The 25,712-nt window shown below is 47.6% G+C and overlaps 1 protein-coding gene across 1 annotated transcript; it reads right to left on the minus strand.

The window, feature by feature from the left end:
• ZNF398 (zinc finger protein 398) lies at positions 1-25,386 on the minus strand. The gene is made up of 6 exons (XM_032840267.1): positions 25,097-25,386; positions 21,518-21,913; positions 13,260-13,386; positions 12,596-12,709; positions 3,360-3,473; positions 1-2,048 (listed from the first exon to the last, which is right to left on the minus strand). The coding sequence occupies exons 1-6, from the start codon at positions 25,118-25,120 to the stop codon at positions 898-900; spliced, it is 1,926 nt and encodes a 641-aa protein (XP_032696158.1). The 5' UTR covers positions 25,121-25,386; the 3' UTR covers positions 1-897.
• Between the last annotated feature and the right edge of the window lie 326 nt (positions 25,387-25,712).

Below are 25,712 nucleotides of genomic sequence, written 5' to 3' on the forward strand. Positions count from 1 at the left end.
GAACGGAAAAATCAGCTTATTAGCTTGCAAATACAGAAAAATTGGACATAAATGACTCCTTATAAGAAACATGGTTCAGGCACACATTTTAGGCTCATCTGAAATTTTTCTGGGCTCCCTAGATTTTAAAGCTAGTTCGGAGAACACTGCTTCCACTTTTTAAACCAGGACCTCGGCAAATGTTCCCAGCAGTTTAAATGCCAGTAAAAGCCTGAATTCTGCAAATCAAACTATTCAAAGACCCGTTCTCCTTAAGAAGCTTTAAAAGTCAGACTTCTTGCTCCCCCCCCCCCCCAAATTAAACAAAACGTATCAGAAGAATTAGTCTAGGAAACCTAGGAAGGCAGTCTTGAGTTACCATTCTGGGAGAGGCGGCGCATGAGCACAGGAGCCGACTTTAAGCTCCTACCAGGGAGAAGCGGTACCACTGCCCGAGGGTCCAACACTCTCTTCTAACAACTATCTTACCATCAGGGAATCAATGAGGTTCAATGAAACACCCTCATGCCTCATGATGGGCTTCCAAATCTGGAGGCTCCTCCCATGCACCTGTCTCTACCGAGAGCCACAGTCATTATCAACGTATCACCCTGGGATGGACTAACCCGGGCCAAATCTCGCTTTCCAACCTCTCTGCAACCCTCTTACATAACTTCTGCTTAGGTAATACTTCTGTAAAGATCGGGATGCTGGGCTCCATTCCAGGTCTTTCCGGATTTCGAAAGGTGTTCTTGGGATGTTGTGAAGTTCCAAACTTCCAGCATGTCTCTAGTCAAGTGTCTGCGATCCCCTGTCGCCGGCGAGCCGCAGAGCGATCGCTGCAGGGGGTGGAGGGCGTGGAGGGGCTCTCGGGCGCTGGAAACCGGGGAGCACAGACAGCCACCGGAGGAGCGAGGCTCAGAGAACGGCCCCTCCGCTCCCGTCCCCGTACCACTGACTGGCCTCCAGCCCCTCGGTGCTCGCGGCCAGGCCGGGGGCCTCGAGCGCCGGGAGGAGGGGCCCCGGGGGGCCAGGCGGCTGCCCAGAGGGGTCGCTGTCGGCCCCGCAGCCCCCGCCGTGGCCCGAGCGCAGGTGGTCCTTGAGCGTCTGCTTGTAGCGGAAGCTCTTGCCGCAGTCGGCGCAGGGGTAGGGCCGCTCGCCCGTGTGGATGCGCTGGTGCTTCATGAGGTGGTGCTTGCGGATGAAGCTCTTGCCGCAGTGCGCGCAGCTGAAGGGCCGCTCGCCCGTGTGCAGCCGCCGGTGGTTGAGCAGGTGCTCCTTGCGCATGAAGCTCTTGCTGCAGTCGGGGCAGGGGTACGGCCGCTCGCCCGTGTGGATCATCTGGTGGCGGATCAGGGCCGAGTGGCCGTTGAAGTCAATGCCGCACTGCGGGCAGGAGAAGGGCCGCTCCTGCGCGTGGCCGCGCTGGTGCAGCAGGAGGCTGATCTTCAGGCTGAAGCTGCGGCCGCACTGCGCGCAGCGGAACGGCCTCTCGCTGGCGTGCGCGCGCCGGTGGCTGCTGAGCCGCGCCTGGTCGGCGAAGCGCTTGGGGCAGTCGGGGCAGGGGAAGGGGCGCTCGGCGCTGTTGTGGACGCGCAGGTGGTAGGTGAGTCTCGACGGGTGCGTGAACGTTCTGGCGCAGTGCGGGCAGGTGGGGGGCGTCTCGCTGGCGTGGGGCTGGGAGCTGCCACCGAGCTCGGCCTGCGGGGGAAAGTGCTTGGGGCACGGGGCGCAGGCTAGGGGGTGCTCCCCGGTGTGGCCGCACTGGTGGGTCAGCAGCATGTCTTGGCTGAGGCTCTTGCCGCACTGGTGGCACGAGAACACCTGCTCCCCGGCGGGAGGGGGCAGGGGGTAGCTGCCCAGCTGAGTAAAGGTCACTTGGCCCTCGGAGGCTTCGGCCAGGTCCGTGGCCGGACGTCCAAAAGGCGCCATGGAGGCGGACGGCTGGCTTTTGAAAGCCACATCCGAAAAAGTATCCTTCGCGGCGGGTGGTGAAGAGAAGGTGACTGGGACCTCTGGGCACAAGGAGGCTCTCGCGAGGCTTTCGGCTTTGATGACGAGATCTTCATCTGAAAGAAAGGACTCAGAGTCACACCTGGCAGCAGCGGTCTGGGCCTCGTGGCGGCTCCCCGCAATGCTATCCGGCCGCCGCAGGCCGCTCTGAGCTAACCGGCCCAGAGAGGAAGTCAGTGGCGATCTGAGACAAGCATCAAGGCCTGGACGGTCCCTGCGGCAAATCATCAGAGCTCTCCGCGGTGCCTGTTCAGCCCCCGCCCCCGCCCAGCCCGCTCCGAAAGGGAGAAACGCCCGCTTCTGCCCTGCCAGCGCTCCTCTCGCTAGGTTTCTCCTCAACTCTCGGCCTTTGACTCTGTTCCCTTTTGTGACAAGGCCTAAAATTCCGCATTCACCCACTCCTACTCCTCTTCGGTCTGCCAGATAAATCCTTCCCGTGAGCGCTCCCTGCTTTCCCTGAAACTGAGCCCCTGTTTCTGCCTCTGCATCTCTGCTCGGGCTGCCCTCCCTTTTGTAGCCCGCACCCCTATCTTCCCGACTTCCAGAAGTATGCCCAACCTTATCCCACCAATCTTGTGGGGCCCAATTCTGGCTTCGCAGCCTGCTGTGGGCCTTATCTGGACACCCAAACTAAAACTGACGTATGTTCTCCAAACTCCTCATTTCTTTTATAGAAGTCACCCGGCCCACTCACCGCGGACACTTAGCAGTAGGCATGCCCAGGACTGATGTGTGTGTGCCCGATATAAATACCCGAGGAGCAGTAACAGTTATTTATTTCTGTTTCCTAGAGTCTAAAAGAACATAGGGAATAGAAGATCCTTAAAAATAGCTTGCATTAAATCATATAATGGGTTCCTTCTGGCCTCGAGAGTCTCTTCTACAATTCAGAAGGCAAAATTTCGCTGAAGTTCAGGCTCTTGGAAAGAAGCGATTTGCTGCTTCTGCCACCACCGTCTGTCCTGAGGGAGAGCGCTTCGGCGACATTCGCGCCTCTCTAAGGACACTCTTGTTGCTATGGCTAGTCTCCTCCCGTTTTTGTTCTATCCTTTTCTACATGATCCTCCCATGTTTTTGTGTCTTTCCCCATTCTCATGCCATTGGTCCCTCTGAATGCACTTCTTTTTCTTCCTCTAACAGATCTACTTTGTTTTTATACTTAAAAGAGTGTGTTTTCTCATTTAAAATTCATCTTAGTTTGATTTCATTTTCATCTCTAACTTCCTTGAGCCTGTCTTCCCCCCACATCCCTTTCCCCATTCTTTTTCCACTTCCTGGCCTCCACAACCCCCTCCCATCTGCGGCTTCCCCGGCCAGTCCTGGCCTGAGCAGAAACTGGGTGTGGGTATCTCGGATTCCTCACTCACCAGCATAGGCACCCTTGTGCATGTCACTCTCCTTGGTCTCCTGTGGGGCCCCAACCTGGGGCTCTTCCTCTTGTTTGATCCAAGACAGAATATCTGATGTTGAAATGCCAGGCTCTGTTTGGGGGGAAGAGAATGGCCTTCAGGGCTCGACTCGGAAAGTGAAAATGATCATGTTGGCTTACTGAACACTGTCTTGCCCAAATATTTATCTCTGATTACAAAACCAAAACTGCACCAGCCTTGAAAAAAAGGCATACAGCATCTGGAGAACCAGTTCGAAATGAAGCCACATTTATGTATTTTTACATGATATACTCAACTTCAGTGACTATTTTCAGTTTAAAACAAATCATAGGTTTTATTTTGGAGAGGACACCTTGATATACTTCTAGAATTAGCAGTGCCTTCCATTTTGTTAGCACTCTCACTTCCAAAATGTTTTCACTTCCTCTCACAGCTTTGGTTATGAAATAATGAAGCAGGGTCTATTTTCTCCATTTTGGTAGAGAGGGCCCCTAGAGGTTAAATACATTGCCAGTAAGGTAGTATTTATGATGAAATGTCACATTATCAAAGGTTTGCTTTAAAATATACAGGAAAGGGATGGCTGGGTGGCTCAGTGGGTTAAAGCCTCTGCCTTCGGCTCAGGTCATGATCCCAAGGTCCTGGGATCGAACCTCGCATCAGGCTCTCTGCTCAGCAGGGAGCTTGCCTCCTCCTCTCTCTCTGCCTGCCTCTCTGCCTACTTGTGATCTCTGTCTTTCATATAAATAAATAAAATCTTAGACATTTATAAAAAAATAAATAAAAATAAAATATACAGGAAAAAGGCAGAAGAAACCAAGATTGACCAAAAAGGTTTTCCTTAGATGTTAATTAAAAAAACAAAGGCATCCCCAGAATTACAAAGTCAGGTCTGTTTAAACGCAGATCTGACTCCTTAAACATACTTTCCAGGTTTCCAATTCTGGGCTCTAAAAGATTGTATTACTTCTGCCTATTAAATGATACAGCTCATTGTTTCCTGAACCCCCAGGAGAGAGGAGAATAGTCTCTGTGAGTCCCTCCAGCCTGGTGGGGGGAGAGGGGGCGTTCTTTTGGAAAGAAAAAAGAACAGCCTCTAAAAGCTTTGCACATAACATGGCTCATTTGGTCAGTACAGAAACAGCTGTGTGTGTCATCCCAGCCAAGGCCTATATAGCCTTTTTTGGCCTGAAAGGACAAGCTGGCAAGCTGACAAGGTGCAGAGAGTAAACTCAAACTAGACTATTTCTCCAAAGAGCCTTGTAGGCAGGTTCTGGTTTTATGTGTAACAAATAGGCAGAACTCACTGTTTTTGCCCAATGCCTTTTAAATCAGAGACCACGGAAATCTAAAGGTGTGTCCAAAGCAGAAATACGAGGTTGACGAGACTAAGGCCCAAAAGACTGGCAGCTGTGCGGCGACACTGGGGGGATGCAGGTTTTGGCGCACGCAGCCAGGCTGCCCTTCCAGCTCCCTCTTTAAACTACAAGATGAAATGTATTAAACACAGTCCAACCTTATCTTTCTTTTCTCCCAGATTTTATACCCACACATGTAGAAAGAGAAAAGCAGGAGAGGACGGACAGGGTTTAACGAAGAGGATCTTTTCGCAGCTATCCAGAGGAAGAACTTTCTATTCATCAAACCTATAAGACTTCTAAAATGCACAATTGTTTCTCTTCATCAATTTTCTGAATGAGCGCGCTAAAAACCTTCCAATGTCAGGGCGCCTGGGTGGCTCAGTGGGTTAAAGCCTCTGCTTTCGGCTCAGGTCATGATCCCAGGGTTCTGGGATTGAGCTCCGCATCCAGCTCTCTGCTCCGAGGGGAGCCTGCTTCCTCCTCTCTCTGCCTGCCTCTCTGCCTACTTGTGATCTTTGTCTTTCGAATAAATAAACAAAATCTTAAAAAAAAAAAAAAAAGTAAAAACCTCCCAATGTCATTCAAATGGTTTTGACTTTTTTTTCTTTTTTTGGTTTATCATTATGAACTCGTAGAATGTTATCTGTTTGATGAGTTTCAATTCATCGCTCCAATTGTCCCTTCTTTGGCCAGCAGGAGCCTCTTCAGAGCAGCTCTGTCTTTTCACATATCAAACATCTAGTTTCCTTCATTTCTGATGTCACAGACTATCCCAGGTGCATCCTGTATATTTCCGGCTCCGTCCACACAATCGCTGATCTGCGAAGTGGAATTTAGAGACTGCGATCTGGATGAGAAGGGTACTAACTGCTCATAGGATGCTGTTGCTTCTAGCTCCTTTCCACAGAGCTATTAAAATACGTTATCTTGTAGAAAAAAGTTCATGAATTTATCTTAAAATTTATGATTCATATTTACAATTACGGGGTTTTAATTAAGTCCTTTTACTTTGTTTTAATTAATTAATTAACTTATTTAAAGATTTTCTTTATTTATTTGACAGAGAGAGAGGCAGCGAGAGAAGGAATACAAGCAGGGGAAGTGGGAGCAGGAGAAGCAGGCTTCCCGCTGAGCATGGAGGCTGATGTGGGGCTCGATCCCAAGACCCTGGGATCATGACCTGAGCTGAAGGCAGTTGATTAACGACTGAGCCACCCAGGCACCCTTAGAAAAAAGTTCATGAATTTATGTTAAAATTTATGATTCATATTTAAGATTACAGGGTTTTAAGTCCTTTTACTTTATTTGAATTAATTAATTAACTAACTTAAAGATTTTATTTATTTGACAGAGAGAGGCAGCGAGAGAGGGAACACAAGCAGGGGGCTTGGGGGAGGGAGAAGCAGGCTCTGCGCTGAGCAGGGAGCCCAATGCGGGGCTTGATTCCAAGTCTCTGGGATCATGACCGGAGCCAAAGGCAGACACTTAATGACTGAGCCACCCAGGTGCCCCAAGTCCTTTGATTTTATATTTGTATATTATCTCCCTTACCCTGAGAGTTTTGGTTTCTCATGACATTAATATAATCTTTGCTTTATCTGAATACTTGTGTCAAAATAATACCAATATATCAACAAAAATATGAACTCAATTTAAGATTTTGTGACCCTTAGTCTTCAGGATCTATCCCTCTAGGGATATACAGTTAAAATATTGTTTTAGTCATTTGAAGGAAATCTATTCTACATATGTATGTTATGCACATATCATACGGTAATTATTTCAGCCTGTGCCTGATTTTTTTTTAATTTTTTAAAATTTTATAAAATATTTATAAGGTTCTGAAATCAAAACTATAAAATATAATCAGAGAGGACTCGCTTCCATCTCAAATCTCTCTCTCCTTGTATAGAAAGTCACTCTTACTGATTTTTGTTTTAATTTTCCATTGTTTCTTTATAAAAATATAAGGAAATATCTATACATCTTCATTTTTTCCCCCTCTTTCTATGGTATACTACTCAAACTGTTCTGTACCCCTTTTTTACTTGACAATATATTCTGGGCATCCGTGTGTAGCAGTACACAGAGATCTTTCTCATTCCTTTTACAGCCGCACTATGTAGTAGTCCCATTGTTTCTTCAAGAGTCCCTTATTGATGGGTATTTGGATTCTTCCCAATCTTTTGTTACATTAGTCAGCAGTCAACCATAAAAACTAAGGAAGGGTAAAAAAAGCAACTCAGTTCTCCAGAAATGTAAATGGCTGTTGTTATTAGAACCCACTGGCTAAGTATATCTTCACAGAACATGAGAACCCCAGGAAGCTAACCCATCCTGTTGAATAATGATGCTGAAAGTTCCCTGCTCATTTAACTACATCAGTACAACTAAGGAAATACTGATTTGATAAAATAATTGGGGCTTGGCACTAGTGTCCCAGAATGCACAGCATACTGTAGTGGCTCCTATAATTTGGTGGGAGGATAGCGTGAGGACCTTTTGGAAGTGAGAAGAAAGGAGCAGAACTTGAGTACTGTGATGGCCTCCTACAGACACCTGCATGGCGACAGGATATGGCAACTGCTGGTCAGGCCACCACAGCAGCTCTCAAAGCACAACCCTCACAGGCCTGAGGAACCCCAACAGTGGAGAGGTACAGAAACATAGAACGAAAGTAAAATCATTGGTTCACGCCAGCAGCAGGCTTTGGAGAAAGCCAGAGAATAGAGAAAAACTGAATACTAATCAGGTAGGAGGAAATGGAAAAATGCTGAGGTTCTAGTTTTGCGAGGAAGTTAATAGTAGAAAAGCTGAGGGGCGCTTGGGTGGCGCCATCGGTTGAGCTTCCACCTCTTGGTTTTGGCCCAGGTCATGACCTCAGGGTCGAGAGGTCAAGCCTTGTGTAGGGCTCTGCACTCAGTGGGGAGTCTGCTTGAGATTCTCTCCCTCTGCCGCTTCCCCTGCTCACACGCTTTCTCTAAAATAAATAAAACTAAAAATAAATAAATAAAATAAATAAAATAAATAAATAAAAATAGAAAAATAAAAATTTAATGTCTATACTGTTTGAATGTCATTTTTACTATGAGGAAATCTGATGGTGTGTGCTTATGCATGTGTGTGTCTGTGTATGTGTGTGTAAGGACCCATGCTGTCTGCAAAGAGGCTAGAATCTTGAGGTTCTGGGGTATGGACGAAAGTATAAACCGGGTTAAAATGATGCTGAGATCGGACTTTTTAAGCAGACAACAAACAATACTTGACCTGTGAAACAACCACTGGTAAAAATAAAACTTTCTTTTGAAACTTTCTGTGGGACAGATGTGGGACTGAAGCGCTGTCCGGTGAACGCGTTAAATGCTGGTGTAACAAGGTAAAACCTCCAAGGGCTCTCATTCCCAGAATGATTCTTGTTCTCCAATACGATAAACTAAAATAAAAGAATTATCTTATTGGCATGTGCCTTAATCACTGATTTTGTTTAGGAAAAGACAGCCTTGCTGGACCAGAATGAACAGACGCAGACGGGATAGACGGGATCATCGCAACGCTCCCGAAACAATGACCCACAAAGTCTCCCCACAGCTGCAAGATTTAGAAATGAATTCACTCTCCTTTTGGGTCATGCTACAGTCTTGGCATGAGTTCATGGCTTCTGAACCAGAAGAAAGGCAAAGATAAAGGACTTTCAGTAATTATTCCATTTGAACTTCCTGGGTCAAGTATTTCTCCAAAAGATTCTTAAAAACTTGGTAGTTCAATATTCAAGTTGTAAGTCACCAAATAATGGTCACACACACACAGCTGGTCTGCACGTGGCCCTAGTGATACCTACAGTTAAAGAAGAATTGCAGAAAATCTCAAGATTATATTTTTCTGCGTCCTCCCACTCATTACTGTTCTCCACTAATTATATGCAATTTTATCCAAGACACCAGGCATCAATGACTATTCCTTAGGGAGATATGATAATTTTTCTTTCTCTTCATCAAATTCAGATGATGGGAACAGAGACAGAATGTAAAACTAATTCCAAGATATTTGGACATAAAAGGGAAGGGCTGTCACATTTTACCATCACTATAGTCAAATCCCTCCTACCATTCTACCTATAAACTTAATTATAATGCACAGCTCTTCTAAAGCTCCAAAATGAAATACAATAATAAATTATGGGCTTTATAAGAAATATGAATAAAATACAAATGTATTTTAGAAAATTAAGGCTTCTTTGTTTGTTTTAAATTAAGGTTTCTAGGGGCCCCCGGGTGGCTCAGTCGTTAAGTGGCTTCCTTCAGCTCAGGTCATGATCCCAGGGTCCTAGGATCCAGCCCCGCATCAGGCTCCCTGCTCGGCAGGAAGCCTGCTTCTCCCTCTGCTCATATTCCCTCTCTCACTGTCTCTCTCTCTCTGTCAAATAAATAAAATCTGAGGGGCATCTGGGTGGCTCAGTGGGTTAAGCCTCTGCCTTTGGCTCAGGTCATGATCCCAGGGTCCTGGGATCGAGCCCCACATCAGGCTCTCTGCTCAGCGGTGAGCCTGCCTCCCTGCCTACTTGTAATCTCTGTCAAATAAATACATAAAATCTTAAAAAAAAAATAAGGTTTCTAAAAGTACATCAATATTCCAATATAAACACTCTGGTCTAACAACAAATTACACAGTATGTGAAAATTGATTTTTAAAAACTATGTTTTAGAAAAGGGAGGCTGCTTGCTGAAAAGCAAAAAAAAAAAATTGATTCTTTGGGTAAAGCGATTACTTAAAAGAACCCTAAATGGAGAACAATCTATCAAAAAGATATTTTATTAGTTATATCACTAAAGTGGCCTCGAATTAGTACCTTTACCTAGTATTTGTGTGGGACAATCTATTAGGAACCCTAATAAGCAGACAGTTTATTACTATTCTCCACGGAAAGGAATCGGGAGTTTTTTTGTGCATTAGGAGAAAGAAAATCTGAAAGAGGCATCCTGAGACTGCCTATTCTCAAAAGGGCCTGCCTGTAAGGTTTACATCCCTGTGCAGATAGAAAACTTGCCCGCAGTGTTAGGAGTGCTGCACCAGGCCTAACCTGTTTGTGCACTGTCGCCGATGCTGAGCATTTGTCTGCCTTCCGGGGTCTAGAATTCTGGTGTGAGGCAGAGGAGGCCTACATGACCAGCTCACGGTGAAACCCCTGGATGCTGAGGCTCTAATGAGCTTCTCTGGGAGAAAGCACACTGCACATGTTGTCACAACTCATTGCTAGAGGGACAGCAAGTGTCCTGTGAGACTCTATGGCAAGAGGCCTCTGGAAGGTTGCCCTTGGTTCCCTCCAAACTTTGCCCTGTGCGCCTTTTATCTTTGCTGGTTTTCTCTGGGTCCTTTTGCTGTAATAAACCTTAACCCTAAGCATGACTTTATGCTGAACCCTGTGTGTCCTCCTAGTAAAGGAACGAACCTGGGGGTGGCCTTGGGGACCCCCAGCATAGCCTAGAGCATATATATATATATTTAGATTTTATTTTTTTGAGAGAGAAAGAGGGATCATAAGCAGGGGGAGGGGCAGAGTTAGAAGGAGAAGCAGGCTCCCTGCTGAGTGCAGAGCCCAACTTGGGGCTCAGTTCCAGGACCCCAGGATCATGACCTGAGCCAAAGGCAGACGCTTAACTGACCAAGCCACCCAGGTGCCCCTGGAGCATATCTTCAAAGAAAACAAGTACTGAGGCGCCTGGGTAGCACAGTCCGTTAAGTGCCTGACTCTTGATTTTGGCTCAGTTTGTGATTTTAGGGTCATGAGATCAAGCCCTGCGTCAGGCTCCACGCTCAGCGGGGAGTCTGCTTGGGATTCTCTTTCTCCCTCTCCTCCTGCCCCTCACTTACACACACTTTCTCTCCCAAATAAATAAATAAATCTTTAAGAAAAAAAATAGGGGTGCCTGGGTGGCTCAGTCGGTTAAGCATCTGACTCTAGATTTTGGCTCAGGTCATGATCTTGGAGTCATGGGATTGAGCCCCGCATTGGGCTCCCTGCTCAGTGCAGCGTCTGCTTGTTCCTCTGCTCCTCCCCCTGCTCTCTTTCTCTTTACCAAATAAGTAAATAAGTAAATAAAATCTTTTAAAAAATGCTATATATTGATCAGTCCAAATCATTTGAATTCTATCCTCAAGTTCTAGTAAATATCTAGATGGATAATCAGCAATGTAAGCTAAAACTGCACAGAATCTAACCAAAGCATTAAAGAAATCCAATGCTTACACTGATGGTTTAATTTTATGTAAATCTGTGCTAACATATTTGGTTGACCACCCAAATGGAGTCTTAACCCCGGTAAAAATGAACTGGCAAGATTTCAGCTAACTAAAACTTTCACACATCATTACAAAACCAAGTTACACCTCTGCCATTTGTCCCCCAAAATAAAATGACACACTGATTTATACTAGCTGAAAACTGTCAGAGAACTAATAATGTAAACTAAGGAGTAATTTCCAATAATTACTGTAATCAAGTCACCCATCTTTTTGATATGATTTCAGATTATTTATATCCATGACATAAAGTTAATCAAATTCAACCTGTTACATTGCTTAATATAATCACCCACACATTCTTTCCTGTTTGTTTGTTTTTTTTAAAGATTTTATTTATTCATTAGAGAGAAAGAGCACAAGCAGGGGGAGTAGCAGGCAGAGGGAGACGGAGAAGCAGGTTCCCCATCCAGCAGGGAGCCGCACACAGGGCTTGATCCCAAGACCCCAGGATCATGACCTAAGCTGAAGGCAGATGCTTAACCAACTAAGCCACCCAAGCGCCCTCACCCATACATTCTTAAAGAGAATATGTGTGGCAGACACATGCATTCCTCAAAAATCAGAGAATGTTAAGATCTGAGCAGTTCATTTTATGTAAAATTTACCTCCAAAGGAAAAAAAAAACTGAACTCTAGGTTAATGATATTCATCCTGAACTATTTATGGGGAAATGTATTAATGTCTTTATTGATTTGGAAATACATTGAAAATAGGATGGATTGACAGAGATGCAGAGATGGATAAATACTGCTAATGAAGAAGAGTAAAATATTAGCGGCAGAATCTAGGTAGTAGGTATCTAGGTGTTCACTGCAAAATTATTTCAACTTTTCTGTTTGGAAAGTCTCATAATAAGATGTTAGAGAAAAATAACAAGTGTATGGGAGAGGGGTAGGTGGTAAGAAAAGTTCATCTAATAGAGATGTCTGAAGGGTGAACTTTCTGTCCAGCAAAGAACGAAACGATGAGGTTTGCTGACAGCAGAGGTGAGATGTGAGAGAAGGAAAACCGCTGGACTGGGCTGAGCAGTCCTTCCCGCTCAGGGTCAGCCAGCGGCCGCCGAATAAACTAGGGAGCGTCCAGCAGCGCTAGCCGCCTCCCAAGCCAGGCGAAGTCCACTTGGCCCAGGTGGACATCCTCGGGCTCTGCTGGCTCAGTGCGTCTCCCAGGGACCGTGCAGACGCCCAGCCCGCCCCCAGCATTTCTGAACAACTGGGTGTACACTCACTGAAGCCACTTCCCCTCACATGAGCGCAACTACTTCCCCTGCCATCTAGGGACATGTTTATTTTACTAAATAATTAGGTCTCAGAACTTCGTCGTGGGATACCATTAACAGCCCCAGATTCGCAGTACTCATGGCAGAAGGCAAGGGACCCGCAGTGTCTAAGTGCTCGCTCCTATTTAAATGCCTGAGGATCCATTCACGGTCTAGCTGCTTTGGCATGGGAAGCCTCTGGAAGCCCCAAGCCCTGCTTACTCGGCTCTGAGCCACACTGTCTCTGACCGGAAAAGGCAGACAAGGAGGGGACAATCTCGTCCGCTACTTACCTTCACTGGGGTCTGTGGGAATCTCACTTTCCTCTGGTCCTGGCTGCTCCTCTGTGTTATGTTCTCCTTCTGGCTGAATCTGAGATAAGACATCAGGTTGATTCATGGCATAATCTAGGAGACGAAGAAGGGAAAGGGGGGGTGACCAAGAGATCAATGAGGACGACAACGAATTGCCATTAAGCCTGAGCTACAGGCTCTGAGGTCCACGGTCCCAGGGGATTCCTTTCCCAATCTGTAGCACTTGGCCCCACGGATTTACCTCCTGTATGGACACTCTCTCTTTGGAAAGCACGTAAGAGGAGCGGTAACGTGTGGGAAGGTACACATGCCACATCAGCCCTGGCCGCCTGCTGCTTTCACTGAGGGACAGGGACAATGTGCCTCAAGGCGGAGAACAAGGCCCTTTCAAAGTGAAGGACACCCAGGGAAACCACCTGCGGCCCAGCCGGAACCCTGAGCTGCACTCTCCATCCTGCAAATCGGCAGAAGGAGAGCTCATGATTTCCCACTTAGCAAGGGCAAACTGGAAATCTCTGGTTTGCTATCAAGCGTGAAGTGTGTGAGGACCGAGTGAAAATGAGGACTGCTGGGGACAAGGGCCTGTTCAAAGCCCCCTTGGAGCCACGGTCACCTCATTCAAAAGGTGACAGCTTGGCCTCACCCATGGAGATGAGAGACTCGTAGTTGCCCTTCATGATATTCTTGTAAAGTTCTTTTTGCCATTCTTCTAGTTTTTCCCACTCTGGAGTGGAGAAGTAGATGGAGATATCATCAAATGTCACCGGCACCTGGAATGATAATCACACTGGGCTTAGGTCCCCCTGCTGCAGATTAGTCATTCAGTATCTCACTGAGTCCCTACTTGTCACAAACCACTGTGTGAGTTGCTGGAAGGATACAGGAAAAATGTAAGGCACAGATTCAGCCTCCAGAAGTCCAAGAGGTTTTCAGGGAGAAAGGTGATAAATTAGGGTTCCGAGTTTTGGGAGGCTGGAGGACATTACTTGTAAACAGTCCCTCACAGAGACGGGCACAAATGCAGAGCAGCTATTAAGTTCACACAATACAACATATTCTGAATATCCACTAAATACAAGGCTTATCCTAATTATCAAGATCATAAAAACTGGTTTCTGCCCAAAATAAGCATAGGATTACATTCAAACTAAAGACATGGACCAGAAATTTTAGGTATTAAGCTACAATGGGTATGGGATGAGTCTAGAAGAGGTGGGGCTCTGGTTAGTCCTAAAAGACGGACAGGTTATGGACAGGCCTGACGGGAATGGGAAAACACGGAAGCACAGAAGACTGCAGAGAACTTTCAGAGGAGAATTCTGAAGCCTGCCTGGCTGGAGTTCAGGCTTCATGTAGGGGATGGTCATCTGCAGAACAGAAACACCCCATCCTCCAGCACAGTTTTTTCTAAAGCGAGGCACTTTTGCCTCGGCAAAAAGTGGAAGGTTCTCCCGGAAAGAAACACAAGAGTTGCCTCCCCAGGTACTCGGTGTGGACACTATGACCTCTCACAGCGCTTTCCGGTTCTGCTGTTTAGCTGCTGGTTACGAGGCGAGCTCACTCTCCCATCACTGGAGCTTCCTGTCGTTAAACTCTGAAATACAAGCTAAGTACGAAGTCTCAAGGACCAGTTAGAACAGCCGGCCACACGAACAGCAAATGAGGGAGGAGGGATGCCTGGGTGGCTCAGGTCATGATCCCAGGGTCCAGGGTTCGAGTCCCGCATCGGGCTCCTTGCTCAGCGGGGAGCCCGTTTCTCCCTCTGCCTGCCGTGCCCCCTGCTTGTGCTCACGCTCTTTCTCTCTGACAAATAAATAAAATCTTAAAAATTAAAAAAAATGAGGGGGTAAAATGTGTAAAGAACAGAAATGCCTAGGCAACAGAATTTAAAAAACAAAACCACACTACTGCTACCTCCTAAGTAGTATCCCCACAAAGATCTGAGAGATATTACACCACCCATAAAATAAAACAGGATGCCATGAGAAAAGGAAAATCAGAGAACAAGAAAGACTCCTGGTAACTACTACTACTACTACTACTACTACTACTTCTACTACTACTACACACACACACACACGTTTTCTCAAGATTAAAAAATCCAATAAAAAGAATACATACTCGGGGCACCTGGGTGGCTGGGTCAGTTACGCCTCTGCCTTCAGCTCAGGTCATGATCCCAAGGTCCTGGGATCAAGCCCCATAACAGGCTCCCTGCTCATTGGAGAGCCTGCTTCTCCCTCTCCTTATACTGCTCCCCCTGCTTGTTCTGTCTCACTCTCTCAAATAAATACAATCTTAAAAAAAAAAAAAAAGCATACATACTCATCTTCATAAACTTAACATACCCATTAAGAAACAAAGGTCTAGGGGCGCCTGGGTGGCTCAGTGGGTTAAGCCTCTGCCTTCAGCTCAGGTCATGATCTCAGGGTCCTGGGATGGAACCCAGCATCGGGCTCTCTGCTCAGCGGGGAGCCTGCTTCCTCCTCTCTGCCTGCCTGCCTCTCTGCCTACTTGTGCTCTCTCTCTCTCTGTCAAATAAATAAAATCTTAAAAAAAAAAAAAAGAAACAAACAAAGGTCTATACAATACTATGAGGCAACTGGCTTTATTTTCCAATTGCTTCGTTTGTGGAATTTTTCCCCCCTAACTAGAAATTTTGTTCTTAGGGACTAGACAATAATTTGTCATTTTATACTTTGCTCAGCATCTAAAGCCAGAGTGGGGACAAGAATAGATACTCAATAACGTATTTTCATCTAACATCACTACACAAGAGATTTGATGGTACAAGAGAAACATATATGATAAAATCATGATAAAAATAAAGGGTCAGGACGGGCTTCTGGTTCAAGACTATGAACTAAGCCCGTACACATTTCCCTTCCCTCCCAGAGCGCTCCTGAAATGCCGGTAAATTAACTCAGAGGTCTGAAATCTAAAGCAGTGCCAAGAACGGGGAGAAGCCATCGTTGGGCCAGAGTTTTTGAAGAGCTTCTCACTGTGACACAGAGGACAGGTATGTGCTAGGCCCCAAGGTGCTCGAGGGAACTGCCGCTCTGACCACGCACAGGAAGGCCTACAGTTGAGGAATCCAGAGAATTCTAAGCTCAAAGCTTGCAGAGACACGGAGCAGGAATAAAGGTGATTAGAGACTGCAGTCTGAAGGTCTGTCTTCAGAATAGCAGGGACTCTTACCCTGTCATCTCGGCAGGCCTAGCAGAGCGACCAAGCAGCAGCACTGACCCCGAAGCTGACACCGCAGACATCACCTCTAAGGAAATGGAACAGCACGCACGAAGTCAGCATGCGGTCCCAGGGTGGGTGTTGACAACACGGCACTGCCTTACTCCTGGCCTCTGGGTGGTCCCTGCACTCCCTATCTGCTCCTTGACACAGCACCTCAAAGTCAAGTCCACCAAGATCTAGCATCAGTGGAGATAGCTCTCTCCTGTAAAAGAAAGATCTTTTGGCTAAAGAGACTCACATGGGGGTGGGTGGGTGGCTCAGTTGGTTAAGTGTCTGCCTTTGGCTCAGGTCATGATCCCAGGGTCTTGGGATTGAGCCCCAAATCAGGCTCCCTGCTCAGCGGAGAGTCTGCTTCTCCCTCTCCCGTTCCCCTGCTTGTGCTCTCTGCCTGATAAATAGAATCTTTACAAAAATAAAACCTTTTAAACAGACTCACGTGGTGGCAGAGAAAAGAGGCCAGCTTCCTATAATTAACCTATTAATCAGTCAAATCCTTACACATATACAACCTAGCATCATTCAATATTTAAAAAAAAAAATTACAGCACAAGGATTAACAAACACTAAGAACTATCCTAGAAGAAAAAAAACACCAACAAATCAAACAAACCTCTAACACATATTTCCAGGGAAATTCATATATTGCATCCATTTAAAAAAATTCAGGTTGGGGTGCTTGGGTGACTCAGTTGTTAAGTGTCTGCCTTAGGTTCAGGTCATGATCCCGGGGTCCTGGGATCGAGCCCCGCATCAGGCTCCCTGCTCAGTAGGAAGTCTGCTTCTCCCTCTCCCTGTCCCCCTGCTTGTGTTCCCTCTCTCCCTGTCTCTCTCTGTCAAATTAAAAAAAAAAAAAAATTCAGGTTTCTTCCAAAAAAGGAGCTAGAAATAAATATCCTTGAAAATTAAGTTGTTAAAATAAAAATGAGAAAGGCTGGAAAGAATGGTCAGGGAATTCCACTAATCGTGAATAACAAGAAGGGAAACTTAGAGACAAAGATGATGATCCACCTTTCCTGAAAGAACAGGAGAAATGGGGATGAGATATTATAAAAACAGAATTATGGAAGAAAGGTTCCCAGAGCTGGAAAGACACCCATTTTCTGACTGAAAGCTCATACCAAGTGCCTGACACAAATATTAAAAGACCTACCTCAGGCACAATTCCAACACATTATAGAAAAACAAGTACAAATGGAAGATGAAAACTTCTAGAGAGAAGAAAATACATTTCTTACACATGGATTTTGTATTTATTCCGAATACCAAAATACTAATTTGGAATTGATTTGACACTATAGTTTTCATCAATGGCATTTGATGTTGAGACAAAGGACCAATGCCTTTAAAGTTCTGAGAGAAATGGAGTATTACTCAGCCTTAAAAAGGAAATGCTGGGGCACCTGGGTGGCTCAGTTTGTTAAGCGACTGCCTTCGGCTCAGGTCATGATCCCAGGCTCCTGGGGTCGAGCCCTGCATCGTGCTCCCTGCTCATTGGGGAGCCTGCTTCTCCTTCTCCCTCTGCTGCTCTACCTGCTTGTGCTCTCTCACTTTCTCTGTCAAACAAATAAATTTAAAATCTTAAAAAAAAAAAAAAAGGGAAACGCTGACACAGTATAACATGGGTGAACCTGGAAGGTGTTATGCTGCATGAAATAAGCCAGTCACGAAAGGACAAAGAGTAGATGATTTCACTCATATGAGGTCCCCAGAATAGTCAAATTCACAGAGACAGAAAGCAGAACGGTGGGTGCCAGGGGTAGGACAGGAGGGCTGGGGTGTTTAATGGGGATAAAGTTCCAGTTTGGAAGATTCTGGAGATGGATGGTAGCGAAGATCACACAGTAATGTGAATGTACTTAATGCCACTAAACTACATTAAACATGGTTAAAATGGTAAGTTTTATGTTGTATTTATTTCATCATGAATTTTTTTTTTAAGATTTTATTTATTTTTTTGACAGAGAGAGAGCACAAAAAGAGCACTGTGGGAAAATTATTCTGAACTTGGCCCTCAAAAGTAAGGACAGAATAAGAGCATTTTCAACAAAGACAGATTTTACTTCCCATATTTAAAGCTAGTAAATCACCAGTATATTCTAATTTCATGAAGAAATCTTTAAGAAAAATCCCATTATTTTATATATGATTTTGGAGTTTAAGATGGAGAGTTCACATATTTTTTTAAAGATTTTATTTATTTGGGGAGGGAGGGGCAGAGAGGGAGGGAACTCAAGCAGACTCCCTGCTGAGCACGGACCCTGACATGGGGCTCCACCTCACAACCCTGAGATCATGACCTAAGCCAAAGCCAAGTCACGTGCCACCCAAGCACCCTAAGAGTTTAACTGTTACCCATTTCTCCAGGTAAGACAATGGATACACACTTTAACTTAGCTTTTCTGCTAATCTCCAGGAGAGGCTGTAGACACACATGTGAACCACAGTGGGGAAGGCTCTCTGTCAGATGTGGACAAGCTTGCACAGAGGCATCGGTCATCATTCTCTCTTCCCCACTCACTCTTTAACCCGTCCCCTTTCAGATTTCTATCCCTCCCCCCAACCCCACCCCCAACACATGCACGGGGCCAAGAGAACTCTTGGCAAGGCCACGGGTTAGGTCTGTGTTGCCAAAGCATACTCTGTCATGGTCTTTCTGGACCTCTCGGTCACATGCAACCCAAAGGACAAGTCTCTCCTGCAATGCCTGTTCTCCTTGTCCTGTGACCCCACATACTTTCCCCTCTTGTTCCCACCTCACTGGCCACTCCTCTTCAGCCTCCTCTGCTGGCTCTGCTGCTCCTGGATATAATCCTGGGACTCTTCCCCCTGCTTCTCCACTTTCTCTCCTGAGGCAATGACCTCCAGCCTCATGACTTACGGTGTGATCTGTGCACCAGTGACTGCCAAATACTCCTCATCTTTGAGCTGCGGAGACCACTTAACATCGCTCCTGAATGTGTCATGAGCATCTCAAACCCAGTACTGCCAGAAGAGAAGTCCTCATTCCTTCCCACCCCTCAAGACAGTCCCCATCTCAGTAAATGCCACCACCTCCCATCTGGGAGCCTACGGGTCAGTGAACCTACGGTGGGTCAGAGCATGTGTTCTGGAGCCAACTGGGTTACGATATCACTCTACTATTTGTATTTCCCACCTATGTGATCTTGAGCAAGTTAGGGTTGTTCTAAGTGCTTCAATAATTTTCAAAAGAACCCTAGGGGCTCCTGGGTGGCTCAGTCAGTTAAGCGGCTGCCTTCGGTTCAGGTCATGAACCCAGGGACTGGGATCGAGCCCCCCATCAGGCTCCCCGCGCACTGGGGAGTCTGCTTCTCCCTCCGCCTCTCCCTGGCCACGTGTGTGCACTCTCCCTTTTCCTCTCTCTTGCAAAAATAAAATCTTTAAAATAAAAAACCCCAAGTTCTAAGTGCATTATCACACAGCAAATTTACAATGATCACTGTTCTTCGTTCCTCATTCCCTAATTCCCATCAGTGACCCCCACCCATCAATCCACCAAACGTCCTGCATCTGTCCACTGTCCATCTCCCCAACTACTACGTTTGCCCAAGCCATGCTCATCGCCCCCACCCCTTACAGGTGCCTACTGTGTTTCTCCCTGCTTCTGTTCCTACCACCTTGACCCGTCCTCCACAGAGGAGCCAAAGCGATTTGTTCAAAATATAAACCAGATATAACTCCTCTGCTTAAAACCCTCAATTTCTTTCCATTACACCCAACATAAAACCAATTCCTTACCTTGGTCTCCAGACCCCCATGTCAGTGATTCACAGTTCCAGTCGCATATTGGACTCCACTAATGGAGCTGTAAGAATTATTAATGTCGGGGCACTTGGGTGGCTCAGTTGGTTAAATGTCTGCCTTCAGCTCAGGTCATGATCCCGGAGTCCTGGGATCCAGCCCTGCATCAGGCTCCCTGCTCAGAGGGGAGTCTGCTTCTCCCTCGGCCCCCTCCACCCATGCATCATGCTTGGGCCACTCTCTCTCTGAAATCAATCAATCAGTTAAAAAAAAAAAAAAAGCAAGCAAGCAAGCAAGCAAGCAAGCAAGCATTATTAATGTTTAGGCCCTATCTGAGACCCGCTCAATCAGAATCTCTAGCTGTGGTGTCCACAAAATGTAAGAAGTCAGGGCTGAAAAACTGCCCTGCATGACTTGACTGACCCCTACCCCCACCCCAGTCACCACACACCAGCTGATGGGCCCTTCCCCTTGCCCCGAGTGCTCCGCGTTTGTCCGTGTCTCTGGGACTCTGAACTTGGCACCCTCTCCGCCTAGACAGCGCTTCCTCAGACCTTCACAGCCAGGTCCTTCCTGTCATTCAGTCTCAGCCTAAACATCAGCACCTTTACGAGGACTTCTCTGAAAATCCCATCTAAAGTAAGTCACCAATGGGGCGCCTGGGTGGCTCAGTGGGTTAAGCCTCTGCCATCGGCTCAGGTCATGATCTCAGGGTCCTGGGATCAAGCCCCACATCGGGCTCTCTGCTCGGCGGGGAGCCTGCTTCCTCTCTCTCTGCCTACTTGTGATCTCTGTCTGTCAAATAAATAAATAAAATCTTTAAAAATAAATAAGTAAATATATAAATAAATAAAATAAGTCACCAAATAGCACTTTTATTTTTATCTATGCACTTAAATGGATTTATTTTCTTGTTTGTTTATATTATCTTTCTTTCTCCACTAATATTTAAGCTCCAGGGACCCTTACATGAATTGTTCAATGCTGTGCCTTCTGGATATAGATATGGAGCAAATAGTTCTTGCTCCAGGAAACTAGCCGCCTCAAGGCTATAGTCCATGGCTTATTAAGAAGGATGTTCATCTTCTTTTGGTTTATGGGCTACTCCCTCCAGCAGGGCTGGTCCTAACACAGCACACTTCTGTAAAGGATGCTGAAGGTCCAACCTCTATAGGTCCAGACCTATAGGGCCCCAAACCCCTATATTAACCATTTACCCTACAGCTCTTCCCTTGTCCTCTTTTTCACCAGAACCACCAACACATTCAAACAGGCTGATTTAAATATTTAATTAATTAATTTTTAAAAAATATTTTATTTATTTATGTATTTGTCAGAGAGGAAGAAAGAGAGAGAGCACAAGCAGGCAGAGGCAGAGAGAGAAGCAGACGCTCTGCTGAGCAAGGAGCCTGATGTGGGACTTGATCCCAGGACCCTGGGATCATGACCTGAGCCAAAGGCAGTGGCTTAACCAACTGAGCCACCAGGCATCCCTTACATATTTAATTTAGTTTCCACACCAAGATTGAGGCAAGCAGGTTAACGAAAAGAAAAGAAAAGAAAAGAGAAGAGAAGAGAAGAGAAGAGAAGAGAAAAGAAAAGAAAAGAAAAGAAAAGAAAAGAAAAGAGAAAAGAAAGTGAGTCGGAGACAGAGGGTAGGAAAAAGCATAAGAGAAAAAAAAAATCTATCTGCCAAGTAGTCAACTGCGAACTGGAAAGAGTTTGCCAGTCTTAAGTTTGACACTTCAAATCACTGCTAAATGGGACATAAAATGCTTCCCAAAGGGATAAACAAAAAAATCTTCATCTTTCCTTTAGCCTGATTGGCCAACAGGCCTCCTCCTCGTCTACGGACCCGGGGCCCCACTTTCCATCTAGAAGGGAGGGCATTACCTTTGGGATATCTCCTTTAATGCCCGGGGGCAGCCGCAGGATCCAGAAGTTCCTGTTCCTCAGCAGGTTCTCCAGGTTCTCCAGCCGCCTCTGCAGCAGCCCGTACTCCTGCAGCAGGGTCCCCAGCACGGCCCACTTGCCCTCCAGCTGGTTCCCAAGGTCAGCCACTGTCTTTTCACAGCTGGCTAGCTTCTTCTCGGCCGTCCCTGTCCGTCCTTCTAGGTGTAGGAGTCGCCGGCTGTGGACCTCCACCTTTCTCTCGATGGCCTGCACGGCTGCCACCACCGTCCACAGGGAGATGGCTGCGGTCTGCAGGTGCGCCTCATTTGCTGCTGGGGGCGTGGGAAGAGGAAGGGGCTGCAGGGATGTAAGGCATTCAGAGTCCCATTCAGAAGTCTACATGCATTGGAGAGATGAGACAAGACATTGAGTGTTGGAAGGAGCCCTACACCAAACTAAAATCAAAGGGGTACTGGTTAACTGGTTGACCAGCTGAGATGAATCTAGATCTCGTTTTCACACTGCCTGCATAAGCCTCATCTTTGTGGAGCTCATCAGCATCAAAAGCCAAGAGAATTGCTTTGGTGGGTCAGAGATGAATGAAGTAAGACAGTGAATGAGTGAAACGGGGTGGAGAACCGACCTGGCATATTACCTGGGACGTTAGGCCCTAGAGCCAACCGTCCAGAGGCTCAGGTTGCTGATGTACCCTCTATTTCTGGAAAAGGCCTAAGTGCATCAGATCTTTCCCGCTTTCACTGAACTCACTGCCTTCTGATAAACCCTTTACTGACATGCTCTGGCCCTGTCCACCACCCCGCTTACAAACCACAACCATACCATTCAGTAATAGTTCATTAAAGCTGAGAATGTTGAGCATGGAGAAAACATGACGGCTAATGTCAAATATTTGATGGCTATAAAACAGAAGGCAGGGGCGCCTGGGTGGCTCAGTGGGTTAAAGCCTCTGCCTTCAGCTCAGGTCGTGATCTCAGGGTCCTGGGATCGAGCCCCGCATCGGGCTCTCTGCTCAGTGGGGAGTCTGCTTCCTCCTCTCTCTCTGCCTGCCTCTCTACCTACTTGTGATCTCTGTCAAATAAATAAATTAATTAAAACAAACAAACAAAAAAGAAGGCAGAACACACTTGTTCAGTATTATACTGCGTTCACTCCAGAGGGCAGAACTAGAACCAACGTGGAATTCTTAGGCAGGCAAACCCTGGCCTGTATGAATAATTTTTGAAACTAGATCTCTCCAAGAAAGTAACAGGCTGCCTAGTCACTGAAAATGCTGCAAGACAAAAAGTGTCTTAAAAAAAAATTCTGACAACAAATAGGAGTGGACCAGAACGACCTCTACAAAGCCCTCCGACTCCATGAATCTGATAATGCCCTCCCCGGCCACAAGCTCCCAACTCTCCAGCTCACTGGCTACTTGCGCTTCAATCCTACTAACCCCCTGACCATGCCTTTTGCTCCTGGCTTACTAGCCTGTTCCTGCCTTTGTTTTTTTTCCTCGGTTGATCATTTCAACCACCTCCAACCCCTTCTCTGCTTCACCGGCTCCAGCTCTGAATCTGTCTAACTGTTCCTTCTCTCTTCCTATAAGCAAGCTGGTAAACCCGACTAAAGGAAGTCACACACCAGGGAAAACTGGTGTCACCACACACCAATGGTCTCTAAGCAAAGCAGCAGGAATTCAGCGCCGCCTGGTGCCCTCCCCTCACCCCCCATGGCTTCTCTTCCCATTCCATAAAGTAGCCCGGCAAACCCCCAGCACGCTCCTGAAACTAATGTGCGTAAGAATCATTTGGAGAGCTTGTTACAATGCAGACTTTGATTCAGGAGGTCTGGGAGGAAAACCCGATTCTGCATTTTGATTCTGATGCTGATGCCGCTGGTGCTGGTGCAGGGAGAATGTGACCAGCACTAAGACTCTGGTCCCCTGCAAGGCCCCCTCAATCTCAGGCGACAACATGGCCTCCTACTTTGAAAAGAAAATTAGAGTAATGACGCTGAAACTCTCTCAACTTTCTCCTTTTTTTCCACATCCCTTCCCACTTCAAACTCATCAGTAGCTTAACCATGCTTTCTCCATTCCCACAGGGAAAGTGTCATCCTCTTTAAAACTAATCACTCCACTTAGGCTCTAAAAGCCAAACTCTTGCCATATTTTGAGGGACATTGTTCTTTTCTCTTTTTTTTTATGGTCAGTATTTCAATCTCTCCTGATTCTTTTCTCTGAAAGACAGACCTGCACTATTCAGTACAGTAGCCACATGTGGTTATTGTGATCGGGATGTGCCGTAAGTATAAAATACACACCAGATTTTGCACACTCAGTGTGGGGGGGAAATGTAAAACTTAATTAAGTTGTTAATATTGGTTATGCACTGAAATATTCTGTGGGCCCTGGCTTAAATAAAATATATTAAAATTAAATTTCATTGATTTGTTACTTTTTGAATGTGACTACTAGAAAATGTAATGTTAAATTTGTAGTTTCCATCATATTTCTTAGATAGGGTTGGCCTTAGAGACATAATCATCTCTACCACATTAAAAAAAAAAATATATATATATATATATATATATATATATATCTCTATCTATCTCGGAAAAAGGAAAATGGGTGTCAGGGCCGAAACTGCGTTCCCATCTGCGCTACTCCCCACCCCACTGCTACTGTTCCCTCTTTTCCTTCCCGTCTCACTCTCCAGGTACTCCTCGATTGCTCATTCTGGCCCCTGGCCCATAAAACGGCGCTCCTTGGGGGTGACCAAGCTGGGTGACCAGCTTCTTAGCTGACAAACCCAAGGCATATTTCAGGGCTATGCCTCTGGACCCGTCCCCGTTCATCCTACGTGGCTCTTGTGCGCAAGGACTCTCTTGGTCATCTCTGCAGCTATAGCAACCGGGAGACTGCTAGGCACGCTGCGCGCCTGCGGTAAACACCCGCGAAATGAATAAACACGTAAAAGCGTATCCCGTCTGCCCTCGGAACCCGCACCAGCCAGTCGGTCATTGAGCGGTCCTGACCGAGGGCCTCCTGCGCGGCGGGCATTGTCAGATACTGGGCACTGGGGGTCCCCGAGTCACGCAGACCTTCCTCCCGCCTAGGAGCTCCCGTCGCCGCCGCATCTGCGGCTGTGCGAGGCTCAGGTGGCCTGCACGAAGGTGATTCTGTGCCCACGGCTCCCGAAGCTGAGAACGGCTGATGGCCCCCAAGTCTGGCGGGCTGTAGGGGGGCTGACACCAAGCGGGAGGAGCCCCTCTTCACTCATTCCTCTTTCACTAGCGGAAGAGGCGCTCTCCGCCACGAACGTCCAAATGGGAAGGGGGAGCCCTGGGCCCGCGGGGGCTTCGCCATGGGGGAGGGGGCGCGCCCTCCCAGCCCGGAGCTCGGCGTCGGCGTCCCACCCGGCCCCTCCGGCCTCTCCCCGCCAGCGGGACCCCGGGAGCGCCTGTGCTCCGGGGCCCGGAGCCTGACAGGCCGGCCGCCCGGTCCTGCTCCCCTCCCTCGGGTCTGCGGCGCAGAGCCCTAGGCGCCCAGACGGTCCCGGGCTCGAGCGCCCTTACCGGAGCCGGCGCCGCCTCGGCCATGGCCCTGCGCTGTGTCCGGCCCGGCCCGCAGTCGCCGGAGGAGTCGCCGCCGCGCGGTCCCACGCAGGCCGGCCCCCGGCCTCTCCGCAGGCGGCGCCCGCCCGGCCCTGCCTTCCCCGCCCGGGCTCGCGCGGCTGCTTGGGGCGCGAGGACGCAGCGGAGGCGGTGCGGCCGGCCGGCGAGGCTGGGAGGCGGCGGGCAGGCTCAGCGGCGCTCGGCCCGCAGCGGCCCCTCAGCTGGCGCTTTGTGGACACCGAGCGCACCCTGGGAACGGCTCCGGCCTAGACGCGCCGCCCGCGGGTCGCCGCAGCGCGCCCCCTGCCGGCCCCGGCGGCCACTTCCGTCCCGGCGGCGGCGGCGGAGCGGCGCCCGCGAGTGGTTTGCTCGTTTACCCCCGGAGGCTTTCGCACTGAAGAGTCAGGGCCCAGCCCCAAACCCGGGCTCTCTCTGGGGCGCGCTTTTCTTCCCGAAGCCCCACTTAGCGGACACCGCCCGAAGGGAGGCGGGAGGGCGGGAGGGCAGCCCAGCTTGGAACAGCGGCGGTGGGCGGGGTGGGAGAGCGAAACCGGCCCGAGGGAGCCGGTGCGTTGCA

This window comes from Lontra canadensis, unplaced genomic scaffold (assembly GCF_010015895.1).
Source record: "Lontra canadensis isolate GAN:19392208 unplaced genomic scaffold, GSC_riverotter_1.0 scaffold111, whole genome shotgun sequence".
NCBI classification, from domain to species: domain Eukaryota; kingdom Metazoa; phylum Chordata; class Mammalia; order Carnivora; family Mustelidae; genus Lontra; species Lontra canadensis.

Coding starts and splice junctions, on each gene's coding strand:
- ZNF398 (XM_032840267.1), bottom strand. CDS start 25,120: ATGGCCGAGGCGGCGCCGGCTCCG. Junction 3,474..12,595: donor TCCCACAGACCCCAGTGAAG/GTAAGTAGCGGA, acceptor CCCCCCAAACAG/AGCCTGGCATTTCAACATCA. Junction 2,049..3,359: donor GCACAAGGGTGCCTATGCTG/GTGAGTGAGGAA, acceptor CCTTTCTTTCAG/ATGAAGATCTCGTCATCAAA.